At 37.6% G+C, this 26513-nt stretch overlaps 4 protein-coding genes and 1 long non-coding RNA gene across 7 annotated transcripts in view; 4 read left to right on the top strand and 1 right to left on the bottom strand.

Moving 5' to 3' along the window:
* Nucleotides 1-3525, top strand: part of LOC135071229 (ATP-binding cassette sub-family G member 8) — a 78463-nt gene extending 74938 nt beyond the window's left edge. The window contains exons 16-19 of the mRNA XM_063965012.1: nucleotides 77-241; nucleotides 921-1041; nucleotides 1408-1691; nucleotides 2175-3525. Of these exons, the coding sequence (XP_063821082.1) occupies nucleotides 77-241; nucleotides 921-1041; nucleotides 1408-1691; nucleotides 2175-2432 (828 nt within the window). The 3' untranslated portion in view covers nucleotides 2433-3525. The remainder of the gene's footprint in view (nucleotides 1-76; nucleotides 242-920; nucleotides 1042-1407; nucleotides 1692-2174) is intronic.
* Nucleotides 3526-3925: 400 nt separating this feature from the next.
* On the bottom strand, nucleotides 3926-11562 carry LOC135071224 (spermatogenesis-associated protein 6). Of its 2 annotated transcripts, XM_063965001.1 has the most exons (7): nucleotides 11339-11562; nucleotides 10754-10937; nucleotides 10309-10478; nucleotides 10072-10232; nucleotides 9231-9377; nucleotides 6557-6670; nucleotides 3926-4362 (listed from the first exon to the last, which is right to left on the bottom strand). In XM_063965001.1, exons 1-7 carry the CDS (start codon nucleotides 11381-11383, stop codon nucleotides 4137-4139), a joined length of 1047 nt encoding a protein of 348 aa, XP_063821071.1. In that variant the 5' UTR covers nucleotides 11384-11562; the 3' UTR covers nucleotides 3926-4136. The 2 variants fall into 2 exon arrangements, with proteins under 2 accessions (XP_063821071.1, XP_063821072.1); XM_063965002.1 differs by lacking the exon at nucleotides 6557-6670 and having other exon boundaries at nucleotides 11339-11553.
* LOC135071541 (uncharacterized) lies at nucleotides 7214-8868 on the top strand. The gene is made up of 3 exons (XR_010257277.1): nucleotides 7214-7544; nucleotides 7999-8167; nucleotides 8452-8868. It is a non-coding gene; the product is annotated as an uncharacterized LOC135071541 (long non-coding RNA).
* A 388-nt stretch (nucleotides 11563-11950) lies between the features above and the next one.
* LOC135071539 (cryptochrome-1) lies at nucleotides 11951-13783 on the top strand. Of its 2 annotated transcripts, none has more exons than XM_063965316.1 (2): nucleotides 11951-12105; nucleotides 12190-13783. In XM_063965316.1, exons 1-2 carry the CDS (start codon nucleotides 12019-12021, stop codon nucleotides 13606-13608), a joined length of 1506 nt encoding a protein of 501 aa, XP_063821386.1. In that variant the 5' UTR covers nucleotides 11951-12018; the 3' UTR covers nucleotides 13609-13783. The 2 variants fall into 2 exon arrangements, with proteins under 2 accessions (XP_063821386.1, XP_063821387.1); XM_063965317.1 differs by having other exon boundaries at nucleotides 12018-12109.
* A 12378-nt stretch (nucleotides 13784-26161) lies between these two features.
* Nucleotides 26162-26513, top strand: part of LOC135071220 (cystinosin homolog) — a 34121-nt gene continuing 33769 nt past the window's right edge. Inside the window, exon 1 of the mRNA XM_063964996.1 lies at nucleotides 26162-26325. The gene's annotated coding sequence lies outside the window, so the exon portion shown is untranslated. The remainder of the gene's footprint in view (nucleotides 26326-26513) is intronic.

The raw sequence follows: 26513 nt of genomic DNA, 5'->3' as shown, positions 1-26513 counted from the left end.
TTGCTGTGTTACAACGAGTATCTATGTATCTAGTCTTTTGTTTTCGGCCTTCCCCTGAACTGGTTCTTTCTTTCAGCTAACCCAAAATGACCGAGTGGGTTTCCACTACTCGGTAATGTGCCTGACAGTGTGGCCTATTCTGCTGTGGCTGAGCGCTCGGGAGGCGAGCTCCATGCGGCACCACGTGGAAAGGGACATCGCCGTCGGCCTTTACTCGAGAATAGTCTTTATTTTATTTGACGTGAGTACAAATTAGAGATATTTAATTTGATTGTCTTTAGAGATGGTTCTCTACTAATATCTTCAACTTCACTGGTTGGGTTTTTATTGGCGGTCAAGCTGTAGATCCTGGCTACACAGAAGTTGCAGCGGTGGGAATGAGAACTAGGAATAATCCCGTAGCATCTAGACTGGGTAGGATCAAATAGTCAAAGGAATCAACTGTGGTCCTAGTTGCAATTTATTCACAAGCATTCAGCAGATTTTAGCTTTCTATAATCTATCTTAGTTCCTATTATTTTCATGGAATTTTTTTGAGTCCTAGTGTGGTAACTTTTAAATATAGTTTCTGTATTATTTTGAGCCGTATTGTCTTGCAGTGAAGTTCAAAGCAATTGAAAATTCAATATTTGGCTTGTCTGTTTCTCATCCCAACTAATATTATAAATGCGAAAGTAACTCTGTCTGTCTGTCTGTCTGTCTGTTACGCTTTCCCGCTTAAACCTCGCAACCGATTTTGATGAAATTTGGCATAGAGATAGTTTGAGTCCCGGGAAAGAACATAGGATAGTTTTTATCCCGGTTTTTGAAACAGGGACGCGCGCGATAAAGTTTTTCTGTGACAGACAAAATTCCACGCGGGCGAAGCCGCGGGCGGAGAGCTAGTATAATAATATGTATCATCATTTTGTACGTTTCAGCAATTCCTTGAGTTATGGTCAGGCGTGCTGACATGGCTGGCTTACTTAGTGCCCAGCTACGCCATGTCTGGCCTCTATGCGCAGACGCCGGGCTCCTTCGATGGATTTTATATTTATTTAGGTAAGATATTCTTCAATCTACCTCATACAGATAAATATCACCAGCGCCGTTGTCTCTGCCCTTGATCTGTATCGTTCCGATTGTTTTTCAGCGCCCCTTTGATCGTAACTTGCACATCCTTAGGGCGTGTGTTGGACGAGTCGGTTTCTATCCAGTCCGAGGTCGGACCGCCCTTAAAGTTACCATCTATCGCAATCCCTTGTCAGCACTTGCTACTTTTCTCTCTATCTCGAATCTTTTGCAATACTCTGGCAGAGTATCACCTAGATATAAGTAATTCTTACTGATTGCAATCTCACGACGTATAAATATCTGCGCCAAATGAATATTGCTATTTTATTGATTTCTTTTCTTGCTCTTTCCCAGGCTACATGGTGCTATACCTAGTCAGCATCCAAATGCTGTGCCGCGCTACCATATTCCTCGTGCCAATGGAGAAGACCGCAGCCATCCTGTCAGGCCTCTGCCTTCTTCTTAGCACCTTGGTCTGTGGGGTCACGCTTCACGAGGCAGACATTCCTAGATTGGCCAAGTGGCTGCAATACGTGTCGCCTCAGAGATGGCTGATGCCTGAGATATTGGGCAGAGAGCTCAGTGAGACAGCCTTGAGGACCAGTATTAGTAAAGACGCCAGGTGTACCAATAAGCAGGTTGGTATCATAGTTCCTTTAATATAAGTTGATTCAAATTCTCTCAACCACACAAACGCGTGCAGATCGCCATCGCCGACGCGATCATACGCCAATGACAGGTCACGATTCCTGTCATTGGTCGCGCAACCTGTCATTGGCCTATGATCGCGCCGGCGATGGCGAATTGCACGCGTTAGTGTGATTGAAGCTTTAAGGATATGCAGTAGCTTGTTTGAGATTCTGTAGTGTTCTTTGATATTTCATACATAAAAACACAAGTGATATTTTAAGGTCGAACCTCCTTCACTCTATTTCACCCTATCCTTCCTTGATAGGACAGGATTTCTCGAATAAGTAGTTAAACTTTTCTTGGGACAAACCTTCACTGGTTGTGCTTTATTGACAGGCAAACTTTGCCCTCAGAAGTTGTAGTAGTCTCCATAGATATATCTTCTTCTATTACGTATTCTTCTTTCTTTTACAATCTTTTTTACTTTTCAGAGACCATACCAGGACATAATCGTCCAGTCACCGTGCCCACCGCCGAACGGGACGCAAGTCCTGTCCAACTACGAGTTCCTTCATTCCGCCCAGCTGTGGGAATGGACCGACGAGAGCTTCCTAATAGCCTTGGCTATCTTCTACGCCGTCTTTGCGATTGTAGCCATATTGGCTTTCACCTTTGACTGTACTAAGTACACGAGGAGCAAACACAGGGCGTCCTTGAAAGGACATAAGATCACTGTCAATACGCCGTAGGGATGTTGGTAGTCAGTACATCTACGTATCACAAAAAGTTCTTCAATTGATTTTGAACCTTGCGATAAGGAGTTAAGTTTAAAATCTATTGGGGAATTTCAAAATTGAGTGGCACTCTGCTGCTGAACAAGGTTTTTACCTTGGATTCCAGTTCTATAGTCTTGACCAATAAGGCTGGAGACTAGGAACTGAATAAGCTTTTTGTCATACAAAAGAAGTTTGTATCAACAAAATGCACGCATGAAAAATTTACACATAAACAGACCCCTACAAAGAAAGTACACAAGTAAACTTTATAAATGAATTATCAAAATTATGATTAAAATGTAGAAAACATCATCAATTTACGTGTTTTACGTAAATCTGTGATATTTGCCAATACATAAATATGATCATACAATAAAATGTGATAAAAATAATCATCACAATTTATTACGTCATAGACAATGCAATAAAATGCTCAAAGACGAGCGTAAGGTTGTATTAAATTAATAAATTCGTTCAAAATGTACAAAATAATGATATTTTTAAGGTTATTTGTTATTCAAAAGTAAGGCTGACTAGTAATGTCTTCCGTCCTGAATGAAATCTTTTAAAAATATTGTAGCATGTAAAAATATTATCGCAACTTTAATTTTATATAAATTACTTAAAACTTATAAAAAAATCTAGAACTTTACTCTGTACTTCTTTCTTTTTCTCGATGAACTTCTTTCAAAAGGGTCTTCTATTTCTATCTACCTCTCTCTATTTCTTGCTTCCTTTTCTCTACTTCTTGTTAGAAAAAAGATGTTTAAGTAAGCATGTTTAGTTAAAAAAATTAATTTGTAAATATTAAAAACAACTTAGTGCCGAATTCGCATAATTTCACGTATATCGCTAACACTGCCCTTGTGTAATGCTCATTTTGAATTTATTTTCAATGAAAATTTATATATTTTCAAAAAATAAATATTATTCAATATGCCAACTATTGTTATAACTTAGTATAATAATGAAAGTGGAGCCATATCACTTAAATATAGAGAAACTTAATTGTTAAGTTACCTTAACGTTAATCATAAAATTAAAGTAATAAAGACAATAACTACTATTTTAATTTCTTTTATTTCATCTTTAACGTGTGCGGTAACAATAATTTAATATAATAAATGATTTAATAATAAATTAATGAAATTAATGTTTAACAAAAGTCTATTCTATCTCTTTTTTCTGGGAAAGCTCAGTATGAAATAATTTCTGTACAACTTAAGAATTTATTTAAAATTTAGAAATACAGAATAATATGTTTAGAACACAGGCGATACAGTCGTACTGCAAAAAAATGCGCAGTGTCAATCAAATCAGTCATACAAATCAGTTTTCAAGACACGTAAGGAAATAAATATTAAGATATCTACAATCAAGACACAATCGGTATTATTTTATGAATACGTAAAACTATTTTATTATTATGTGAAAACACATTTCATCTATAGGTAATTATGTATGTATCTCAAGTCTATTTCTATTGTTTAATTCGCGGTATAAACATGTATATTGATAAATTCTTGTAAATAAAAGTAACTTAAAAGAAGGTGGGTTGTCGAGTATAAAATATGGACCCTGGAAGATTTGATTACAAAAATTACATTCTCTGGGGCGTGAAAATTTCGCATTTTGCCGCTACTTTACCTATAAAGCGCCATCTATTGGTAACAACAATCAACTTTTGACGTTACCTGTGTGGAACAACTCGTGGTATCTCCTGCATATCTCGCAGACGCACGGGGTGACTTTTGACCTGAAGTGCTTGTGTTTCTCGCGTTCCTTCGGCTTCGCCTCGAAGATCGGGGCGTGGTCGATGTATCTGCTTTCGAGAATCATCTTCTGTATTCTGTCTTCGTCTGGGAACACTTGCTTTCGGACATGCTCGGAGTCTGTACTTGATCTGGAAGTTGAGAAAAACGATAAGGAATTGAAGTTGGTTCAGTGAGATATGAGGAGGAAAATAGTTGCTTCAAAGGTAATAACTCTATGTCCATGAAGTATAAGGCAGTGATAATAATGGGATGGACTGAAACTATGAGGAAAGAACAATTTTAAATTAAAAAAATGTGAAAAAGATATTTTTAAATAGTTTTGGTTTTTAACAGAACCCACCTAAGATGCTATGTTATATTTGTTGTCGACTGTACTAGCTTTCAGTTGGTTTCTTAGAGTAGGCGCACACCGTTGAATTTTAGTTGGCCGATAGTTGTGCCCGATTTTAAATTGTATGAAGAATCGGCCAAATCGAATCGGCGTAGTGTGCGCACTCCCATACATGCCCATACTGATCAACTGCCCGACTAAACTATCGGCCGATGAAAAATCAATGGGTTAGATTAATTCTGTCTAGGCTGTACGCACATCTAGCTCGTCATACTGTAGCAAATACAGCAGTTCTACAATAATGTAGCGTTTGAGGTTACCTGGTGTATCGGTCTTCTTCGACGCGTCCCGTATCGTTGCTAGGCCAGTCGGCTCCTAAGCGCGTCTCCACATTGTAGACGTTGTATTGGCGCCGTCGGGGCAGGAAGCTTCGGAACAAGGACAGGCGGGACTTGGTCGGGCTAAAAGGAGAGGATGCAAGTAAGAGGAGGATAAAGGACGTAGCACACTTATCAACCCGGAAAGGGGTCGTAATCGTATCAACATGAGGCGATCAGTATTTTCTTTGCATGAAACTCCATACTGCGAGTCTACGACCCACCCTTATCCGCACCGTAACGTAAAACTCCTCGCCTCGCGGTTGACAGCGCGCGAAAGGCGATGATAGCTCGCGAAAGGCGATACGGTGTTGTTGATCCCTTTCAGAGTTGATAAGTCTGCTATGACCTTCAAGGAGACCTATAACGTGTGGATCATGGCTCTTATTGGCGGGGTTTTTAGGCCAGTCGGCTCCCACGCGCGTCTCCACGTTATAGACGTTGTACTGGCGACGTCGGGACAGGAGCTTCGGAACAGGGATAGGCGGGACTTGGTCGAACTGGCGGGAGAGGATGCAGGTGAGAGGAGGGTTAAGGAGTTCTAAAGCGTGCGGATTTTGACCCGTATAGGCGTGGTTGTTAGGCCAGTCGGCTCGCACGCACGTCTCCACGTTATAGACGTTGTACTGGCGACGTCGGGGCAGGAAGCTTCGGAACAGGGACAGGCGGGACTTGGTCGGGCTAGAAGGAGAGGATGCAAGTGAGAGGAGGGTTAAGGAGTTCTAAAGCGTGTGGATTTTGACCCGTATAGGCGTGGTTGTTAGGCCAGTCGGCTCCTAAGCGCGTCTCCACATTGTAGACGTTGTATTGGCGCCGTCGGGGCAGGAAGCTTCGGAACAGGGACAGGCGGGACTTGGTCGGGCTAGAAGGAGAGGATGCAAGTGAGAGGAGGGTTAAGGAGTTCTATAACGTGTGGATTTTGACCCTATCAACGTTGTTGTTAGGCCAGTCGGCTACCACGCGCGTCTCCACGTTGTAGATGTTGTACTGGCGACGTCGGGGCAGGAAGCTTCGGAACAGGGACAGGCGGGACTTGGTCGGGCTAGAAGGAGAGGATGCAGGTGAGAGGAGGGTTGAGGAATGACGCAAGGTTCTTGAGCGCTCAGCTAAAGGGCCTAAAAATATCAGGTGGTGGTGGTGGTACAGCAGGGTACTCCTAAGAGCATAGGTAAAGGATTTGAGATAATAAGGCAGGTAATGTGGAAAAGTGGCGTCGATCTATTCTTACTTACCAGTGAACTCTAGCTAGCAGGTGAGTGTTTGGTTGAAGAACCTGAAGACTGTCCTAGGTACCTGAATGACAAAGGTGTCAGCATATCTCCTTTATTGCAGTATAATAAGCTGATGGGCCCAAAAATCTGCATAGTTATAGCTATGGCTGTGTCGTGGTGTGGTACGTGTGGTTTACCACAGCAATATTTCTATTATTATGACACTTCCAGTCAAGAATGTGCCCGAATTATTGATTTGGCCTTGAGACTGCTAGGTCATGCAAATGCGACATTTAGTTACATTATGTACTCACTCACGGCTTGACGTTGGCTGCTATACTGCAGCCGTGGTCACAAACAGACTGATCAGTCTATACTGAAGCAGTCTATTTGGTCTACTTACCGGGGGTGACACTTGCATTCGACGTCCGTCTCCGACTCCCGATAGAGGTCGTGGGAACGCGTGGCTCCCAAGCGGGACCGAGACGGGGACTTCGTGGCCCGCTTGTCCCCATTCCTGCAGGGGTCGGTAATAGAGGACAAGTCAGCAAAAAAAGCAGACAGCTATAGTAGGAAATGTGATATCCTGCATCGCTTATACCTCACTTTATTATTTGCCGTTTGATACTCTAAAACATTATATCGTGAGGAACTTTAAGGAATCGATAAGAAACGGTTGGCTTTCGAGTCGTGTCGCAAAACGAACGGGTGTTTTGAGTCGAACCTAGGTAGGCAAACTTTCTTGGTCACGTAAGGAGGTTATATTTGATCGGATAAGGTGGGATGTGGGACCGCGAGAATGCAGGTGTTCAAATTAAAACGGGTCTACAGCCTGAGTTAGGTACCTACCGGTCAACATGGAAATCATTGGGGGAGGCCTATGTTCAGCAGTGGACGTCCTATGGCTGAAATGATGATGATGACAGGCTGAGTTTGAAGAAAGTGTCTACCTACGTAACTTACTTGTATAACTTACCTCATCATCTCGGATCTTTCGAGCCATCGGGATATCGTGTCATCTCTCTCAGTTACCTACATCAGCGACTCCAAACTTCAGATACAGTCTGTCTATAAAGTCGTGACATGAATGTTTGAGGAACTAACATTATTCATGTGTCTGGCAACACCAAAGATCACCAAACATATGTACATCAGCTGTCATCGAGAACAAGTTGTGGAACGATTTTCATTTTGTGGTTTTTATTGTTTGACTAATCTCCTGTAAATTATTACTCAGCTACGTAGAAAAGTATAAACAATGAGTAAAGTAAATTGGAGTGCCACGCGGAAAGTGATTTTTAAAGTTTTCCAGCAATGTTCCGCGGAGTACCAAGCTGGTCAAATTTTGTGGGATTTTGATGTTTTTTATGGGCGAACAGCATCTTTGACGGGTACGTAATCGTATTACTGCTTGTTTATAATCTACCTAAAGTAACAAATTTACTGCATTTTGCGATTTGGTGACCAAAACAGGCATTGTTTACATAGGACATTTTTAGGTTAAATTTTCATTGTAAGTACGTAATATTGTAGTACGACCATTTCTTTTGATATATTAATTCAGTCAAGTTTTCTACGAATTTTGAATTTGAATTAATTGCTTCATATCTATATTACCCGTTCGCTTTGGCCATTGATAACTGTATGACATCACTTTCACATCAAGTTGTCCGTCTACAAAAATAATAATTTGTTGAAATATTTTTTTATGATTATGATTTAGCTCTTATTATTTAAATGCATGTGAAATGATATCTTGTTGGTAAATCTTTAACAATAAATAATATTAGTTAGGTATTGTAGTTATTCTTTCCATCCCTTTAAACTTTGAACTTTTTTTTTCAGGAAAATCAGAGAGTACGGTTAAGCGCATAGTCAATGAAGGTTTTCAGAATAATGGAAAATTTAGAACTCCTGGGAAACACAGGCAAGGCCGACCAAAGAAAGAAATGGATAATTTTAATATTTGTGCTCTGCGCCAAAAAATATAATTTTTTACACGGTACAAAAAGAGGTAGGTAAATAACATTTTTCATCTTTTGCATGTTTTTTGTTTGATGTGAGCTATATTCATTCTTCATACAAGGTAACCTATATAATATTATAGCCTATGTAAAGCAGTTTTTTTAGATTGTAATGATGAAATAATTTTAATTGCACCCTCCCCCTCCCTCTTATACACCCTTAAACCCCCATCCAAACAAACCAACAATGAAATCTTTCTTCTTAATAATATGAGTATAGATGTATAATTTTATAAAATTTTCACTAACAAGAATCTATTTATTTTTCCACCAGGTCACAAAATGTTCGCAATCTCTAAACATCAAAGGCATCACAAAAGACATTTTCAAAGGAAAGCGTTACATCATAGTCCATGCTGGAAGCGAAAAGGGGTTTGTGCCAAACTGCCTCCTCATATTCACTGGCAGAAATAATTTGGAAGACTACCATTCAGAAATGAATGCGCATAACTTCACGAAGTGGATTAAAGAAAAACTAATACCAAATCTTCATGAGCCTTCCATTATATTTATGGACCTGTACCAAGACAATTGGTTATTTTTGCTTAGGCGATAATAACAGCAGCGAAGATGATAATGTGAATGATGACAGCGCTGCTTATGAAAGTGGCAACGAAACTTTTCTTAACATCGAAAATTTGGAATCCGATGATGAAAGTGATTAATAAACGTCCTTATTAACTATGTATAATGCGTTTTTTATTATGCTGATTCAACAAAAATGCTTGGTAAAACCTCTCATAAGCATAGGTACCTACTGTATAAAAACAAAAACAAAATATCGTCGTCTAAATTGGTTAAGGGCTGATTTTTCAATCGTCGGATAACTTTTAACTGAAGAATAAGATTGGCACATTGACAGTTTCAGTATGGAAAATATGTCAAAATGACAAGTTTATTCATCAGTCAAAAGATATCTAAGGATAGAAAAATCTACCCTTAACTAAATTGCCCTAGTATCAAACTCATTTGGTCAAATTGTATAGGGTTGCTACATGAAGAAAAAAAGCGCCCTCATTTTCTGTCACGACTTTATAGACAAACTGTACTTACGTGCGACACTCGCAGACGACATTGGTCTCTGGCTCTTGGAGGCTACAGCAAGACCGCGAACCACCAGATCGGGAGCGCGAGCGAGACCGCGCTACGGACGGCGGTCTTTTGTTCCCGTCGCCTTGTCTTGCCTTGTTACATTTGTTTCTGTAGGAACAAAGTTAATATAAATAAGGCACTAAGGTGCCTGAGATACGTGATGAAATGTCGCGTCTTGTTGATGATGCGCGCGATGGAAGGTCAATTGACAGAAGAAAATGAAGCGTTAGAGCGCTTTCACATTTAGGCGACTAGCAGTTCGAGAAACGCGCGACAGACGCGCTGCCGATAATTTAATCCTATATGAGCGCTTGCACTGAAAGCAGGGATCCGCTGTCATCGCGCTTTCACATTAGGGCGTTAGTAGCGCGACTGCAGCGCGATCGCGGCGTTTTTATAATGTGAATGCATGCATCCGCTGTCACAACATAGTATGAAATTTTCGGCAGCGCGTCAGTCGCGCTACTAAATCGCCAAAATTTTAAGCGCTCTATAAAAACGCCGCTGCCGCACTGCTGTCGCCCTTATAACGCCCTAATGTGTAAGTGCGCTTAGTGATTAGTGTCACCACCAGACCCAGTTAAACGAGAACTTAATCTTGATGCTATTGATATTTAATTGAGTTTCGTGGGTTTGTTGATTGTAGTGACTGACATTGAGATTATAATGTAAATGAGACTGAAGTCTGCCTTCAAGTCAAGACAACAGGTAGGTAGCCATTTTCAATTTCCTAACCATGGCGACTTTTACTGACAACATCAGATCATCGACGTAAATACTGCGCCGAATATATAGTAAATACCTGTGATACTGCGCTGAATGGCAGACTTGTCTCTGGCGGGAGCCGTCAGAATCTGTACAATGGCATGACGTCACTTTGACGGTCTTCATATTGCATGGCTGGTCCCAAACCTCATCGATTCGCACTTTAGTGGCTATTTCTATCTTTGGTGATAGGATTCCCTAAAAATCAAAAATACTTAGTAAATTCTCTATTTCCTAATCATTTTGAATATTAAGGATAATGATAATAACATACAGGAAACTCTTTAGATCTCCTCATGAGAAGGTCAACTCCATCATTGGAGCACATATTTGGCGGGAACAGGACGTCATTAATGGCGCCCAGATACTGCGCCAGGATTGTGCACTCGCCAGAGCGACAGTCGTTACTCCATTGTACTAGCTCACAGTATATTGTTTCGTCTTCTGCAAGTCATTGGAATGCATTCATACATTAATGGCAGTCATACAGCAAACAGACTTTTTACCCGACTGCGCCAGAATGTATGTATGTATATTTCTTTGGCACGGCCTACAGGCAGTCGCATCAAATACATACATATCACCAACAAAAGAATTAGTCATTGATGCCTCCGACTGCATTTGTGAACACTAAGGCTGAGTTGTTTTGTTTTATCATTTTAGTTGATTTTTACGCAGTCGGCTTTTTTCTTAAGTTCATTGCCAACAATTGTACTCACTTAGAATACAGCAAATATTATTGAGCGTACAGGATTCCTGGAACCGTTTTCTAAAGTAGAACACATCTTTGAACATGAGTGGAAAGACTGGAGGCAACATGCAGGTCTGGTAGCTTGTTCCCAGGGCGTACACCGTGAGCGACACGCGGCCATCTTGGCAGAGCCACACTCCTGGACAGGAGACCTGGAAGAAAATTGAAAAAACTTGTATTCTGTTCCTTTTATGTTTAGTTATTTAATTTTTAGCGTTAAGAGTCGCATCTCAAACTAATTTGAAAATTATAAGATTTTCACTATTTGAATTTCAACTAATTTGAAAATTGGAAGAGCAGTCGCCCGGCAAGCGGAGGTCGTGGGTTCAATTCCCGCCTTAGGCAGTTCGATTTTTTCAAGTTATTTATAATTTCCTTTTATGTTGTTACTTAAATTACTGTGTAAAAGCTTGGGATACCATGTTATTGTTGTATTACTTGGATAGAATTGGGTGGTTTTAACTTTTAAAAGGACTTATCCATTTAGTATAATTATATCTTAGGTCGACAAATAAGTAACACAGAACTGTTTCTAAAATATCTTGCACTTTACCTTTTGTACTTCAAGTTCGACCGTCAGCTCGATAATTTTAGGCATGTTGCAGCATCACATAATTACAGATTAAGACAAAGCTTACACACTAACCACAACTCATATTTAATTAATTTTCTATCTGAAGTTCATCATCAGAAACTTGTTTTTTGACTTCCACTTTTTGAGTTTTGACATTTTCTAATTTACTGATGATGACATTAACAGCTGTGTGCACTGCAATTGGTTGATTAACTTTGATAAGCCATTGTAGCTAATCACTGTGAGGTTTTGGAAAACTAATAACCTATCATACTTTGAGTCATAGTTGCCATAGCAACATTTGTAAGCAAACAAATAATCCGTTTCGATTCCTGCAGAAAATTTAAATTGTAAGTTTATCGACTTGTTCTGTTATTTAATAATAATTATTCTGAAAAATCTCATAAAATAATTCCTGAAGAAAATTCTCGTTAATTTGTGGTTCGGTTTGTGAATGAAATAATAAAACGTGCCAAATAATATTTCACTTGCACGTTTCATGTTTTGTTAGCGTTTCGTTCGTTAGTCGTTAATTTTGATAGTTTCAAAGCGAGTTTGACATATTTTTTAGGTTATGTTTTTGTAAATGTAAAATTGCGTTGTCGTATTAGTAAATATTCGATCTAAGATTAATTATTACATATTTTTAAGTTCACATAATGGCTAAGTTGCCGAGTGTTGTTCATTGGTTTCGCCTCGATCTACGTATTCATGATAATCTTGCTCTTCGTAACGCAATAAATGAGGTATGTATGCAATTTACTTATTTCGACTTGTTCTAATTAGAAAATTAAGCTTTTTTTTTATCAGTGTAATTATTTATTTTACAGGCTGAGAATCGCAAACATCTTCTAAGACCAGTTTATGTAATTGACCCAGACATAAAAAACAGAGTTGGTCAAAACAGGTTAAGATTTTTGATACAAAGCTTACAGAATTTAGATTCAAACTTGCGAAAGCTTAATACCCGTCTGTTCATCTTAAAAGGGAAAGCCATAGAACTTTTTCCAAAACTGTTTGATGAATGGCAAGTCAAATATTTAACATCACAACTGGATATTGAACCAGAGTTTACTGAACAAGATGAAATCATTGATAAAGTAGCAGAAGAAAAGGACGTGTTTATCGTTAGAAGAGTTCAACACACAGTTTATGATTGTCAAAATGTTTTAAAAAAGAATAATGGCAGTGTTCCACTAACATACCAAAAGTTTATGTCCTTAGTAAATGACATACAAGTGAAAGAATCCATTGAAATAACAAAGTCAATATCTGATGAATGTAAACCTCCAGATAGTGATTCTGATGAATACGATGTTCCCAGTCTTGAAGAGTTAGGTCTGGATGAGTCATCACTCAATCCCTGCAAGTATCCTGGTGGTGAAACGGAAGCCTTGAAAAGGCTGGACATTTACATGGCTAAAAAGCAATGGGTTTGCAAGTTTGAGAAACCAAACACATCACCAAACAGTATAGAACCCAGCACCACAGTACTGAGTCCATATTTGAGCCATGGATGCCTATCAGCAAAATTGTTCTACCACAAATTGAAAGAAGTTGAAAGTGGAATGCCTCATTCTGAGCCACCAGTTTCATTATTTGGTCAATTGATGTGGAGAGAGTTCTACTACACTGCTGGCACTGGTACTGAGAACTTTGACAAAATGGTGGGCAATAAGGTCTGTACTCAAATACCATGGGGGAGAAATGATGAGCACCTAAAAGCTTGGGCAGAGGGAAGAACAGGCTACCCATTTGTTGATGCCATCATGAGGCAACTCAAACAAGAAGGCTGGATCCATCACCTAGCCAGACACATGGTAGCTTGCTTTTTGACCAGAGGTGACCTGTGGATATCATGGGAAGAAGGGGCCAAAGTTTTTGAAGACTACCTCCTTGACTATGACTGGTCTCTGAATGCTGGCAACTGGATGTGGTTGTCTGCTTCGGCTTTCTTTTATAAATACTTCAGAGTTTACAGTCCTGTTGCATTTGGAAAGAAAACAGACAAAAATGGCCTTTATATCAGGAAGTATGTTCCTGAATTGAAAAAGTTTCCAGCAGAATACATATTTGAACCTTGGAAATCTCCGAAATCAGTGCAAAAGGCAGCTGGATGTATGATTGGAGAAGATTACCCAAATAGAATTGTTGATCATGATAAAATACACAAAGAAAATATGCAAAAAATGTCTTTAGCTTACAAAGTCAATAAGGAGAAAAAGGCATTAAAAAGACCACATTCATGAATGAAATTATATTTTATGTTAAATTTACTTTTTGCAAAGGCTTCTAAACCTTAACCCCACGGATATGAAACTCATCTACCTCAGGTTTTAATACTCCACTGTTTGTTTTTGAGATAATTTTGTAATAATTGTGTTTTAAGCATAGTTAAGGTTTATTAAAATATTTTAAAATTTTCTTTTTGTTTGGCTTGAAGTTATGAAAAGAACAAATTAACAACAAAAACTTGGCTGTATAGTATTATATGCCTTTGCCTGTAAAAGAAACACAAAAAATTTTAATAGTCTATGGTATTAGCCAAAGTGCTGTGCTCGAGTAGCCAAGATATCGATAAAACTAATTTCATTTTGATATTTTACCAAGAATGCTAAAGTACTGAAAGTCTGCAACATACAATGAATATTAATAATCTTTAAGAAAAATAAGAATACTAGTAGTAATAAAATACTATCCTGAGCTTAATTTTCATTTATCAGTTAAGCAAAGATATTAGGGATTTTTAGGATACAAACTCACACACGTTACTCCTTTATCGTATGATCTAAAGTCTTAATTTTCTAAACCACCATTAGGGTGGAGCGAAAATTTTTTTTTTACATTTGCGTTTGTGAATACCTCTAAAAAGTTGCATCTTGCTGCCACGGTTACGAGAAAAATAAATAAAAAAATATTGAGACCATTTTTTAGCCCTCTACTGGCTTTTGAATATTTCATAAAAATGAAAAAATAGGACTTTATTGCAAAAATCACAAATTACCTTAGAATAGTTTTTATTTGATAAATAATATATTTTTGTAACTTTAAATATAATATACATCGTAAAAAATAATTGTATAACATTATAAGCTTGTCATAAACTTAAAACAATACATTATTAAAAGCGCCGATTATAAGCTAAACTCACAGTCAGCGCGTAACTTTGCCACTTGAACTGTTCATCAGAATTAGTCCAGTTACCTATTTTCTTCTTTCTATCTTTGTCTTATGTCTTTATCTTTAGTTAACTGATATTAATCAAGTAGATAGTTCGTAATTGCGTTGTCTAATTTTATTGTTCCAAAGTCAAAATAAAATCGAAATTAAGCACTCGTAGTGACCTATTTTAGGATCTCCTTATTTGTTTTGTACCTTAATCAGTGTAACAACTGACACCTGTTTTTTTTAATTAGATAGAGTGGTTTAAGAGGAAGGTTTTTAAGTATAATACATTACATTGTACCTATGCGAAGCAGGGGCGGGGTCGCTAATCGGAAATAAAATAAAAAAAGGTAAACAGCCCGTTGTATTTCTCAAATTTAGTCGGAACTAAGAGGAAAACTTCTTAGCCTGTTGTTACGATACAACGAATAAAACAATTTTTTGTTAAAGTGTTGTTCTAATAAGTAAGTATTCACATTTCATTCGCTTTCCATAACCAAAACAATCAGATAACTTCAACGCTAAACTACAGCAATGGAAAAAATGCATACAAGAACTACTCGATAGTTTTCTTACAAATCTAGTAATTTGAGCACTTGTAATTGTCCAAAAGATGAGAAGTAACATTATTAGTAAGAGCGTTTTCACTAAATCAGAAACGTTTTAGAAAAATATCAACAGGAGATTTAGATCAGATCAAGCAAAGCAAGACTGAAATTGATTACATTATTAAAGTCTTTGGAATCAAATGTTAAGAAAATTATTAAACGAGCTATTCAAAGAGTCACGTTTTTTGCACACCCTAAGCATCTTTTGTTAGCTTTGATGTACTATGAAAAACAATTATGTATGGTTATCAGAGAGCTTGAGACAAATAATGGCAGCAAGAAAAGACAACAAAGTACCTGGAGTATTAGAGCATTCAAAAATCCGAATTTAACCTTTCATTGATATGAATTAATTTTAAAATAGTGAATGTTTCTAAAGAAAAAATAGATTTAGAAACAATTGAATGAGCAATATTATGACATCTTTCAAAACCAATAGAATTGCAATGTTCTAAATATTTTTTTTTTAAATTTAAATTTTGTGATTTTTCCATATATTTTTTCAATTATTTCTAATAGTGATTTTTCGAATTAAACTTTTTTATTCATAAAATTTATTTTCTATTTAAAAAACACCTTTAAATTAATTCTATTTTCATTGTTTTGTTTAATAACAAAGATTTTAGAAAATTGCCATACAATAAAAAATAATTAAATTAAAACGACGGTAGAGGGCTAAAAAATACATTTTAAAAATAAAATAAAAATATCCTTGTTATTAACTTGCTCTCATGCAACTTTTAGCAGGTATTCAAGTTCGTTTAATTATGTAACTTTTTTTTTTACCCATACAATGACGCTCCACCCTAACCACCATGTCCATGTCCACCATGCACCGCTGCATGATGTAATAACCGCGAGCGAACTGTTTCATTTCAAAAATTCAAACTATCGATATCAGTTTATTGAATGTACTTGTACAGCATTACTAAGTATCTGTCAGCTGTCACTGTCAGGATTCAAACTTCAAAGTTGCTGTCATTGTCATCATTCTTTTTTTAATGAGAAAAAAATACGAAAAACATCCTATTTGTGCATATTAATTACACAATAATAGTGGCAAAGGATGGAAAATGTTAGTATCCACCAGTTTTACTTATTCAGTCAATTTACTTTGTACAATAATATTAAGTTAACGTACCGGAATTATTCGAAATATCGTATTCATTGTTTTAGTCATAACTTGCTACTATTCTGTTGTCTTTGTCTTTAATAACCTTATTAGAAATAATATATGGCTATGATTGACCTACGGACTATCACGACCCAAAGCCTGAATCTTTAGTAAGGTCTTAACAACCTATGCAATATTGTGTAGGGTTGTGCACAACCTGCTATCAATCTGCTTGTACTATTGAAGAGATTCAGCATAACACAACTTCTTTTGAGTCGAAACGATAGGATCTACACATTTGGAGTTAATATTAAGATTGCTGTTCAGCAATGATGAGATGAATTATAGGAAAAATAGAATCTTTATCTTTATCTCTTCTAAGCTCTATGAGTATAAATTATAGTAATTCCCATATCAATAATAATTTATTTTATTTCCAGCATGCCCTAGAGCTGAGACAACAATGTAAGCAATGAGGACTAATCCAATAAAGGCTCCGATATATGCGGAGGTATGTTTACTGCATATTTTTTACTCACAATTCTGTACAAAAGTAAGCTTGATCAGCTGCAAATTGATAAACATAATAATATTTTGGAATTTTGGATTGTGGCTCTTTGGCTTGAAAACTATTAAATTTTTTCTGCTAGCAGACCATTCACATTCAAAGAAAAATCTCTCACACCTACAAAAAACATAAAAGGTACAAAAACAATAAAAATTGATATTCTTATCTATTTTAACAGTAACTGATAGGTATTTTGTTGGAGAATCACTTTTATTGCAACTAAATAAGGTAGTATTTAGCTTGATATGCTGTAGTCTGTACACAACAATTCCAAGAACAACGTTGCTACAACAAACAATTCCAAGAATTAGACATACTTGGGTCTAATTTAAGTAAGTTTAAAAAACAAATCCGGGATTTGTCTTGTGGCAACTAAATTGCGAGCGTCAGGTGATGTTTGCAGTTCGCTCCTTTATTAATTAGGTAGTTGATAATTTTTCTTTTGTCACTTTGTTTACTTTTTTTATATAAGTTTATATTTTTCACAACAAAATTTTATTCATAATGGTTTGCCCAACTTTATGTGTATATTTAACTGTGGAAACTTAATTGGTTTATGTGTTTTCTTAATGCACCTAAGTTAAATTATATTGTAACTGTATGTTTCCCAAAAAATAAATAAATAAATAAATAAATAAATAAACAATACACCCACTAATTCTTTTAACCTGACACTGGCCAGTTGTGTTTCAGTTTGTACTGACATGATTAGAAACTTGGCTTTGAATCAAACTTGAATTTGCATACAATAGAAGACCAAAACCAGTTAATAGGTAGGTGTCAAATTGGCTTTTTATGTAACAGAACTTAATGATATTGTACTTTTGACCCCTATATTATTTTAAGTTGTGCTAACTGTAAATATTATACAAGAAGTCTCCCAATGTTATTATCAGCACCCCTACTGACTTATTAGAATCATGTAAAAGATGATGTTATGTGAATAATTTTATAACAAAGTTAATGACCACAGCCGACATGCTTTTTTTGTTTATCGGCGTTTTAGCAACTCTATCGATCGATGCAGCATCGCGATTTCGCGACTTCAAGCGTTCGGACGCGATATCGGAATCGCGCTTTTTAGCGACTGCTGTCGCTGCGTTGACCTTCAGAAAAGCGACTCACTTGTCGCGTTTTTAAGTGTGCGGTGTGGAATGTGTGGTCGCTGCATTCGGCTTCTAAAAAGCGGCTAAATGGCCCTAAGACATGTAAATGGCAAGTGCCCTGAAAAGGGCCTAGAATATAAAGGATTTTAATAGTATTTTGAAATGGAAATAGCGAAAGTAGAGTTCAGTATTGCAAAACTCCCATTATATTATTATTCGCTTTTAATGCGCAAGCGCGACTTCATTGTTTGCTATTGCGTCTCGTGCGTTTAGTGGGTACTAACTGTTGCATCTAATTTGCATCAATTCAAAGGCAATTTTACATTTGTATAGCTTCCTGTATCTACTTGACCTTTCTAATGATATGGTTAGTGGCTGGTGGATGCTAATTTGTTTGACTCTGCAAAAGTGAGTTTTAACTTACGTAGGTATAGGCTGAATTTGATAACAAATGAGAAAAATAAATAGATTAGTACTTAGGTATCCCATGGTCCTTTTTGTTTCAAAATACGATGGGCTGGACCCTAAGCTTTTTTTTCGTCAGGAAATGCATGAAATTGCATACCCACTGGCCCGGGGGAACCAGTGGGTTATGTGAGGCTCTCCCTGCCGGATAGGCAGGGCCAACCAACAAAAACTGTAAAGCCGTGTGGTGACGGCAGAGTAGAATACATTTGTCACCAACCCCTACTCTTCCCGCGGGTCTCCAACCCGCCTGCCTAGCGTGGAGATTATGGCAAAACCCTCCACTATAGTGGAGGAGGCTCATAGTCCAGCAGTGGACTGTAAAGGGCTGTTGATGATGATGATGACCCACTAAAACCTGACGGTGTCCTCCCAAAGTCTTTGGGACGGAACTGCGAGTTATTGTCCGAGCTGGACGGCCCAGACTGTGGCTCGCTCGGCTTGAGCAAGCGACGACTGGCTTCAGGGGAGTAGTAGGTACCTCCCCTGTACTTGGTTAACGTTGCGCGTGAACACATGCGCGCGCCGCCGCAACGGGTCCTCCTTTAGCGGCCACCAAACAACCCCGTGTCTAGTGGCCGAGGACCCTTAAGAGGGGGCATGGAGATGGTAGTGTCTCCTGCGGTGCCCTGGACGTCGGCGATGGTTTGGTGGAGCGTCAGGTGAGGCCTCTCGCTACCTCTCTGCCGCTTCTTTTTGCGAGATGACCATCTCGCTGAACCCTAAGCCTGGGCCTAAGGCTTTCCACAACGACTGGTCAAGGGCCGGTGGTCTTGCGCTCAAATAGGACGGCGCCGGTCGGTCCACCATCTTATATCGTCATTACCCCGAAATTGGGAATTATTCTTGTATGCTGCGACGTATAAGTTAAGCGACTTCATTGAGGGCTCGTGGCATCCTAGAACCCAAAAGGTCTACGTGCATTCAATATTTATCAGCCGTTCGGGAAGAAAGGAAAGCAGTTACCGCAAATTGAAAGACAGCGTGTTTAGGCTTTCCTTCCAGTCATTCGATGGATTGATGATTAAATTGCGCTAAGCGACTGGATTCAGAGACGCAGGCCGCTACCAACTGGGTAACATGGAAAGCATTGGGGGATGGGAGGCCTATGTTCAGCAGTGGACGTCCTATGGCTGAGATGATGATGATGATGATGATGATGATGATGATGATGATGAAGCTACTGGATGCAAACGATCCAGATCCGCTCGCTTTGGCGTTTTATGGCGAAGGCTTAAGATTTGTGTCCTGTGTGATTGAGTGGTTAAAAACCGGTCAACAATTTACAATTTATCACAGAGGTTAAATGAAAGTTTGTCCGGATTGACCGAGCTCGAGCCTCGAATGCAGCAAGCGATGTGTCGAATAGTAAATAGTGTATGTTTAACGAGCGCGCAATTTTCCAATTGAACACTCCATAATCTATACGATGATAGCATAACAGCGGCAAATTACTTCCTTCTTGACGCTGGTTAGTGAATCAATGACGGAAAGATGACCCTTTGATTGGTAGGAAAGATGTTGACCGCTAGATCAGGGTTTAAGACACCTTTTTATCTAGTTAGGCCCAGTTTCCAACAAAGCGGAAAGGAGATTGGGAGAGGAGGTGTTTGAATAACCAAATCAGAAACCGAAGCTGAGCTGAGCAGAGAGGTGATGGGCAATAACGAAATATGATTGGTTATTCAAACACATATTTAATCTTCTACACTCTGGTGGAAGCTTTAGATACTCCATTTGTACCTAGGTACATCAATCCAAAGTTGTTTAGGGAAAAAAAGAGTTCGATAAAAATTATCATGACCAAATCCCCGTTTTCAAGCCATGTTAAGATAATTAATTAAGCCATGTTAAGGTTCTATCTTACTCAATTAGCGGGTTTTTTTTACAAAAACATTTATTTAGTACTAGCGGCCGCCCGCGACTTCGTACGCGTGGATCCCGTTTTACCCCCTTCATCTATTTTACGCGGTTTAGATTTTTTCATACAAATGTTTTTTCCCGCTAACTCCTGTTCCCGTGGGAATTTTGCAATATCCTGTTGTAACTAAGCTTTAAGTTTACTAAGGTACCTGCATGCCAAATTTCAAGCGTCTAACTTAAGCGGTTTACATTTTTCATACAAAAGGATTTTCCCGCTAATTCCCGTTCCCGTGGGAATTCCTAAGTATACTATAACCTGCCCAGGAGTATGAAGAATAATTGTACCTACCAAGTTTCGTTAAAAGCCGTGGAGTAGTTTTTGTTTCTATAAGGAACATACAGACAGACAGACAAAAATTTTACTGATTGCATTTTTGGCATCAGTATCGATCACCCCCTGATAGTTATTTTGAAAATATATTTCATGTACAGAATTGACCTCTCTACAGATCCTACTAATATACATACTTACTTACTACTTATACAGGGTGTTAGGTAAATGGGTATATGAGCCGACACTAGCCCATGTTAACATGGTCATATAAATGGTATGGTGAAGTCAGAAATTTGATATCATCATTTTAATTTTTTTAATTTTCATACAAAATAAATTTTATAAAATCCGATTTGTACGAAAAATAAAATAATTAAAATGAAGATATCAATTTTCTGACTTCACCATACCATTTATATGACCATGTTAACATGGGCTAGTGTCAGCTCATATACCCATTTACCTAACACCCTGTATATTATAAATCCAAAAGTTTGTGTGGATGTCTAGATGTTTGTTACTCTTTCACGCAAAAACTACTGAACGGATTTTGTTGAAACTTTACAGTATTATTGTTTGTAACCCAGATTAACATATAGGCTATAATTTATGCCGATCTGTGACACTAAATTTCACATCTAAAGGGGAAAAGCTAGTTTATTATAAGTATAGATTTGTTTCAGGAATAACGAAAAGATGGGAATTGTACGAGCAGAAGAAAGGAGGCAAGCTGAAATGGATTAGTTAAATAATGAGTGAGTTTTGAATATACTTGAACCATTCATAAGCAAGGTCTATAGTTATTTTAACCCTTTCAGTACCTGTTTTGTTGTCCTCTACCTGAAGGTTGATCGATTTAATTTCGTTAACAGAACTCTATTGACTATTTGTATGGTACTTAATAACTATCGATCTGCTTCTGTACTCAAACAGAGTATGTATTGAAATTATTGTCTGTTTCAGGGCAAATGCTGAGTTGCACATGCGTTACAACATAGTTTCCTGCACACTGAAATGGCTAAATAATTAGGTGAGTTTTTAAAATACACTCAGCGGCACGGAATTTGGCCCAAGTCTAAACACCCAGATATGAGGCCAAATAGGTGCTGTATACCTAAGTTTCGTATGACACGTTAACAGAACATTTGTTTTTGTTAATTTAAGAGGCTAGATTAATAAAAAAATGCGTCTGTTTAACTTTTTTGATTCTAGAAACGCATTTCGTTGTTGGAGCGTAGAGTGTACGGGCAAGTTTAAATCAAAAGGTGTAAATCAGCGCGCGATGACCCGATTATCGTGCTTGCGATATCAAGAAATCGGGTTCTCACTACGTTTGAGATACGCCAGCGTTTACAAACAGCAAGTCCAGTGAATATCAGTGAGCACACAATAAGAAGAAGGATGGAGGATCATAACCTGCATATTCGAAGACCAGCTCGAGGACCAGAACTTCTCCGATATCTTCGCGAAGTGCGACTTACGTTTACTAGAGAACATGCAAATTGGACCCATGTTCTTTACGCTCCAACAACGAAAAGCGTTTCTAGAGTCAAAAATGTTAAACAGACGCATTTTTTTTTAAATCTAGCCTCTTAAATTAACAAAAACAAATGTTCTGTTAACATGTAACACGAAACTTAGGCATACAACACCAATTTGGCCTCATATCTGGTTGTTTAGTCTTGGGCCAAATTCCGTGCCGCTGAGTGTATCTATAACACTAACATAAATCAATAATATGGATTGTCGAAGGGTAAAAAGGGTCTAAAAAACGGGAATATTTCCCATCTCTCGTCCCACCGCTGCAACTCCTGTGTAGCCAGGATCTACAGCTTGACCGCCAATAAAAACCCAACCAGTGAAGGTCAAGTTTGTTCCGGGGGAAAGTTAAACTGATAAGAAGAGTCTAAGTAACAATAATAAAATGGGTCGGCTTTTGCTTTAATCAATATTACACAATCTAATGACTGTCCAGTCCATAAATAATATTATAGTGAACTTGACCAGGTTCTTATCAAATTTGCCGACAGGCAGCGTGATTGACCGGTTTCTGTTTTGTACGTACGACAACACATCAATCTTAACATTGGGGCATCTTAAGTGGATGTGATAAGTGCTATTTTGCGACAAAATGTAGAGTCTGATATGATGCCGGCTGTACATCTGAATGGGTGTCATTATCAGCAAATGAAAATGTAATTGAATGACCGATAAGTGAATAAGGCCCAGTACAGACTTGGTCAACATTTTTTATTAGTAGTTAAAGAAATCGTTTGTCCAAAAGTTTAGGAATTTGATCGCAGTATACAGTCAAGAATTTTTACAGTACAAATAATAATTATAAGTAAAAATACATTTTTTTTATCCACAACAACGAAGTTCTTGGCCTGCATCTCACCTGATGATCAGGCCGAAGGTGGAAGCGAGTTTCACCCGGAATCCTCAACCACGGAGGAACTGGCTATCTTACCTCTAAATGCCGGAACACAACAATGCTGTTAACATTGTTGTTATGGCGACAGACTTAGGTAGGATGGTGGTAGCTAGTCAGGCGGACTTAGAACAAGCCCAACCGAACAGAAAAATCTGCCCCCACTGGGAATCGAACACACTGCACTGTAAAGTTATTTAGAGTCGTAGTAGTGATAGTATTTGTGTAATCATTGCGTTACAATCAACTGAAATATGTACGCCTGCCAACTAGTGAAATAAGTCAAGAAAAGATTTACAAATAGCCTGTATTGAAATATATGCCCCAATTTATTTTCTTTTCTTCTGAACATTTCAAATGTTCAAGTAGTTTATTTAACTACCTATTCGCTGAATAGTGTTATTAAAGTAGACCTATGGAATAAGCAAAAGGAAAAATCTGAAGTTCAAGAGATTCTTGTATTAATGGCCTAATGTATCTAACCATTATAAAATAGCACAAAATGCAAGTCATCTAATATCGCACGTTCTTGACCCCACAAATCTTGATAATTTTTGACGTGACCTAATACCGTATTAAGTAAAAAATTAAATAATGATTAATATTCATTCTTAATTAGCTGTTAGTTCAAAAGTGCAAAAGTGTTATCTCTTCTTGTGGCCTTCTTGAAACTACTTATTTGACTATTTCACATTTTATTTCTAGAACTAGATTTTCGTTTGTCCTATTAGCTCAATGATTAGCATTCGCCGGCAAATGAAAGGCCGATTTGAATTTTATCAGATGTAAATGTTAAAAATATTTAATAAACGACCGTCTGTTGTATTTTTAAATGACTAATCCGACTTTTTTTACGTAGGAAATCTATTGATTTCGTGTGTTGCACTCCAGGAATCTAATGTTACATGAATGATTATGTATGACACTCTTCTACCATCTAAGTAGTGTAGACAATGCCTATCAACACAACACTGCGCTACGTAACGATGTATCTGCGTTGCGCGGGCGCAGCTTGTATGTACGTAATTTGTTCGCGACTTTTTGTTTTACTCTACATTGTTTCTGACGAATTAGAAAAGTACTTGGGTATTTATTCGCGTTTATTTTTTGTTTTTCGTTTTATTCGAATCGATTTTCCACCAGTGGCCAGTACAGTTTGCAAAGTCGCTCCTATTTTATCTGCAAAAGGTTTTATTTCTTACTTTGATATGCCGTCACTTAAAGCACTAGCTAGCTAGCTAGCATCTTGTCGTATTATTCGCGTTTATGTTTTGTTTTTCATTTTACTCGAATTGATTTTCCACCCTAAGCGGCCAACACGTTATAATTTTGTGCTGCAAATTGTCACTTATTACAAAAACTTACAGTGCTGTTGTTTATTTTGATGTGCCGCCACGTAAAGAACTATTCCTATGCCGTATTATTCGCGTTTATGTTTTGTTTTTCGTCTTACTTGAATTTATTTTCCACCTTGTACAGTCGCTAGCATATAATATTTTGTTGCAATTTCGAACTTAGTACAAATACTTAAAATGCTATGCTAATCTTGATGTGCAGTCCAGTATTAGCATATTACGTAGCATCGTCGATGGCAAGCAATCATGAGCATGTGTGATTGCGCTCCGTAACTGATTTTCCCGTTCTGAATAGTTAATTTATGAGTCAGCCACTGCCTTTCCTGGACACGCAAATACCATGATTTAATGATAGACAGTTTTTTACATACTACACATTGTATCAGCAAATAGTCCCGGTAAAAGCGAATTTAGGAAGGAAAGTGTTTTGTTACTCATTTATTGTATGCAAAGAAAACTCTGATAGCTAAATAACTTCTTAATTGATAATAATCGTTTGAGAATGTCACTTGAAATGATTTATCTAATTAAAATCCCTAAATTCTTACATGCTTAGGGAGTTTAAAAACGAAAAGAAAATGGCGTATATTCTCCATTGATAGCTTTTTGTCATAAGTGCTATTAATTTTTGATGATGTCATGTTGTGTAAACCCAGTATGGGCACTAATTTATTGACAGACAAGGAACCTAATTGGAGTTTATATTCTGCCAGTCATTTGACTACTAGAAGAATGATATCAATGATTAATACGCCTAGTCATTGAAGCTATGGTTTTGCTGTCGTCATCCACATGAAGCGTCTATTCAATAGAACAGTGTGAAAATGATGATGACTTACAACTACGTCACTTAGCGTAGTTAGTACTGTTTTCCGTTTTCAGTTAAAAAACTGTTCAGTTTGTGTAAAGTTTTAACTTCCAGTCCTGTTCAAATGGCTTTCAAATGATGTTGTAAAATTTTAAGATACCAAGTTCCCATTACCTAATTATTTCCCAAATTTTGGTTCAAACTGTTTCATCTTACCTACCCAATTTGAATACTTGAAGAAACTTTCTGGGGATCCGTTTAGTGCTAAAAATTCTTTCCAATATTGCCCGAAAGTGCCAACATGATAGCTAGCTATTTGCTTGCCGGATGTATAAATGTAGCCCAAGCTTTTGACCCATCAAGTGTCATGTACAGGCCCGTTCATACGAGCACACTGCAAAAAGTAGGCTTTATTTACAAACGAGTTCTCAAAGTGAAGGTCGCAGATAACGTGGTCACGTGGGAAACTGGAACAGGATTATTGGTAAAATAAATTTTGAATTTTTATGCTAATCTACATTTTACTCGTTCGGATTTTTTTTGTCTGTAATTACTTGATCTGGTGGTTAACTATAAAAAGAAAGGATAGGAGTCTGCATGTATTTAAATATATTGTTGAATAATTAATTACTCATAAATGACATTAGTGACGGAGAGTAAATATTAAACGCAAAATAAACTATGATGACTCGATTCTATGATGACTAGCATTTTTGTATTTTTTTCCGAGCGATACAAAAACAGTGTCATGATAAAGTTCTGAATCACCTGGCTGGTCCCTGGTCCGTCAACATCATTCTCACAAATCATTACTAACCCCCGTCACCTCCCGTCGTGTCAAAGAGTGGGCAGTCCTTCCTAAAACGGTCCAAATTCACAACAATTGAGATAATTTCGCGCTCGTTGTCCGTTCGCAAGTGTATTGACTCCTACACCTGAGTCGTTCAAAGGCACTCGACGGCCATATAATTTAGGTACCGGCGTGCGCGCCTCTTATCTTCCCGCGCCTCAAGCCAACGCGGACGTGTGCGCATGCTATTTTCGAATTTCGTTCGATTTTCAATTTTCAAGTTTACAGTTACGTTTTTTTTACGGAAACAGTGAAGTGGCCAGTGAGTTTTTGGATAGCCAGTTTCGTTTTATTTTGTTGTAAGTAATTCATTTTATCACGTTTAGCTTTTTAAAAACAACAAAACTTGGCCAATAATGCACGTCCAGTTTTTTTATATTTCATTTGTTTTTGATACGTTATTTTTGATGTTGTAATTGTTTTAAGTGTATTTTTTATTGACAATATCATATTTCAAATTAAACTAATTTTATACAACCGCTTTCAA

Source organism: Ostrinia nubilalis, chromosome 4 (assembly GCF_963855985.1).
Source record: "Ostrinia nubilalis chromosome 4, ilOstNubi1.1, whole genome shotgun sequence".
NCBI lineage: Eukaryota > Metazoa > Arthropoda > Insecta > Lepidoptera > Crambidae > Ostrinia > Ostrinia nubilalis.
Note: the sequence above shows the minus strand (reverse complement) of the source record. Positions and strands in the feature narration are given on the sequence as shown.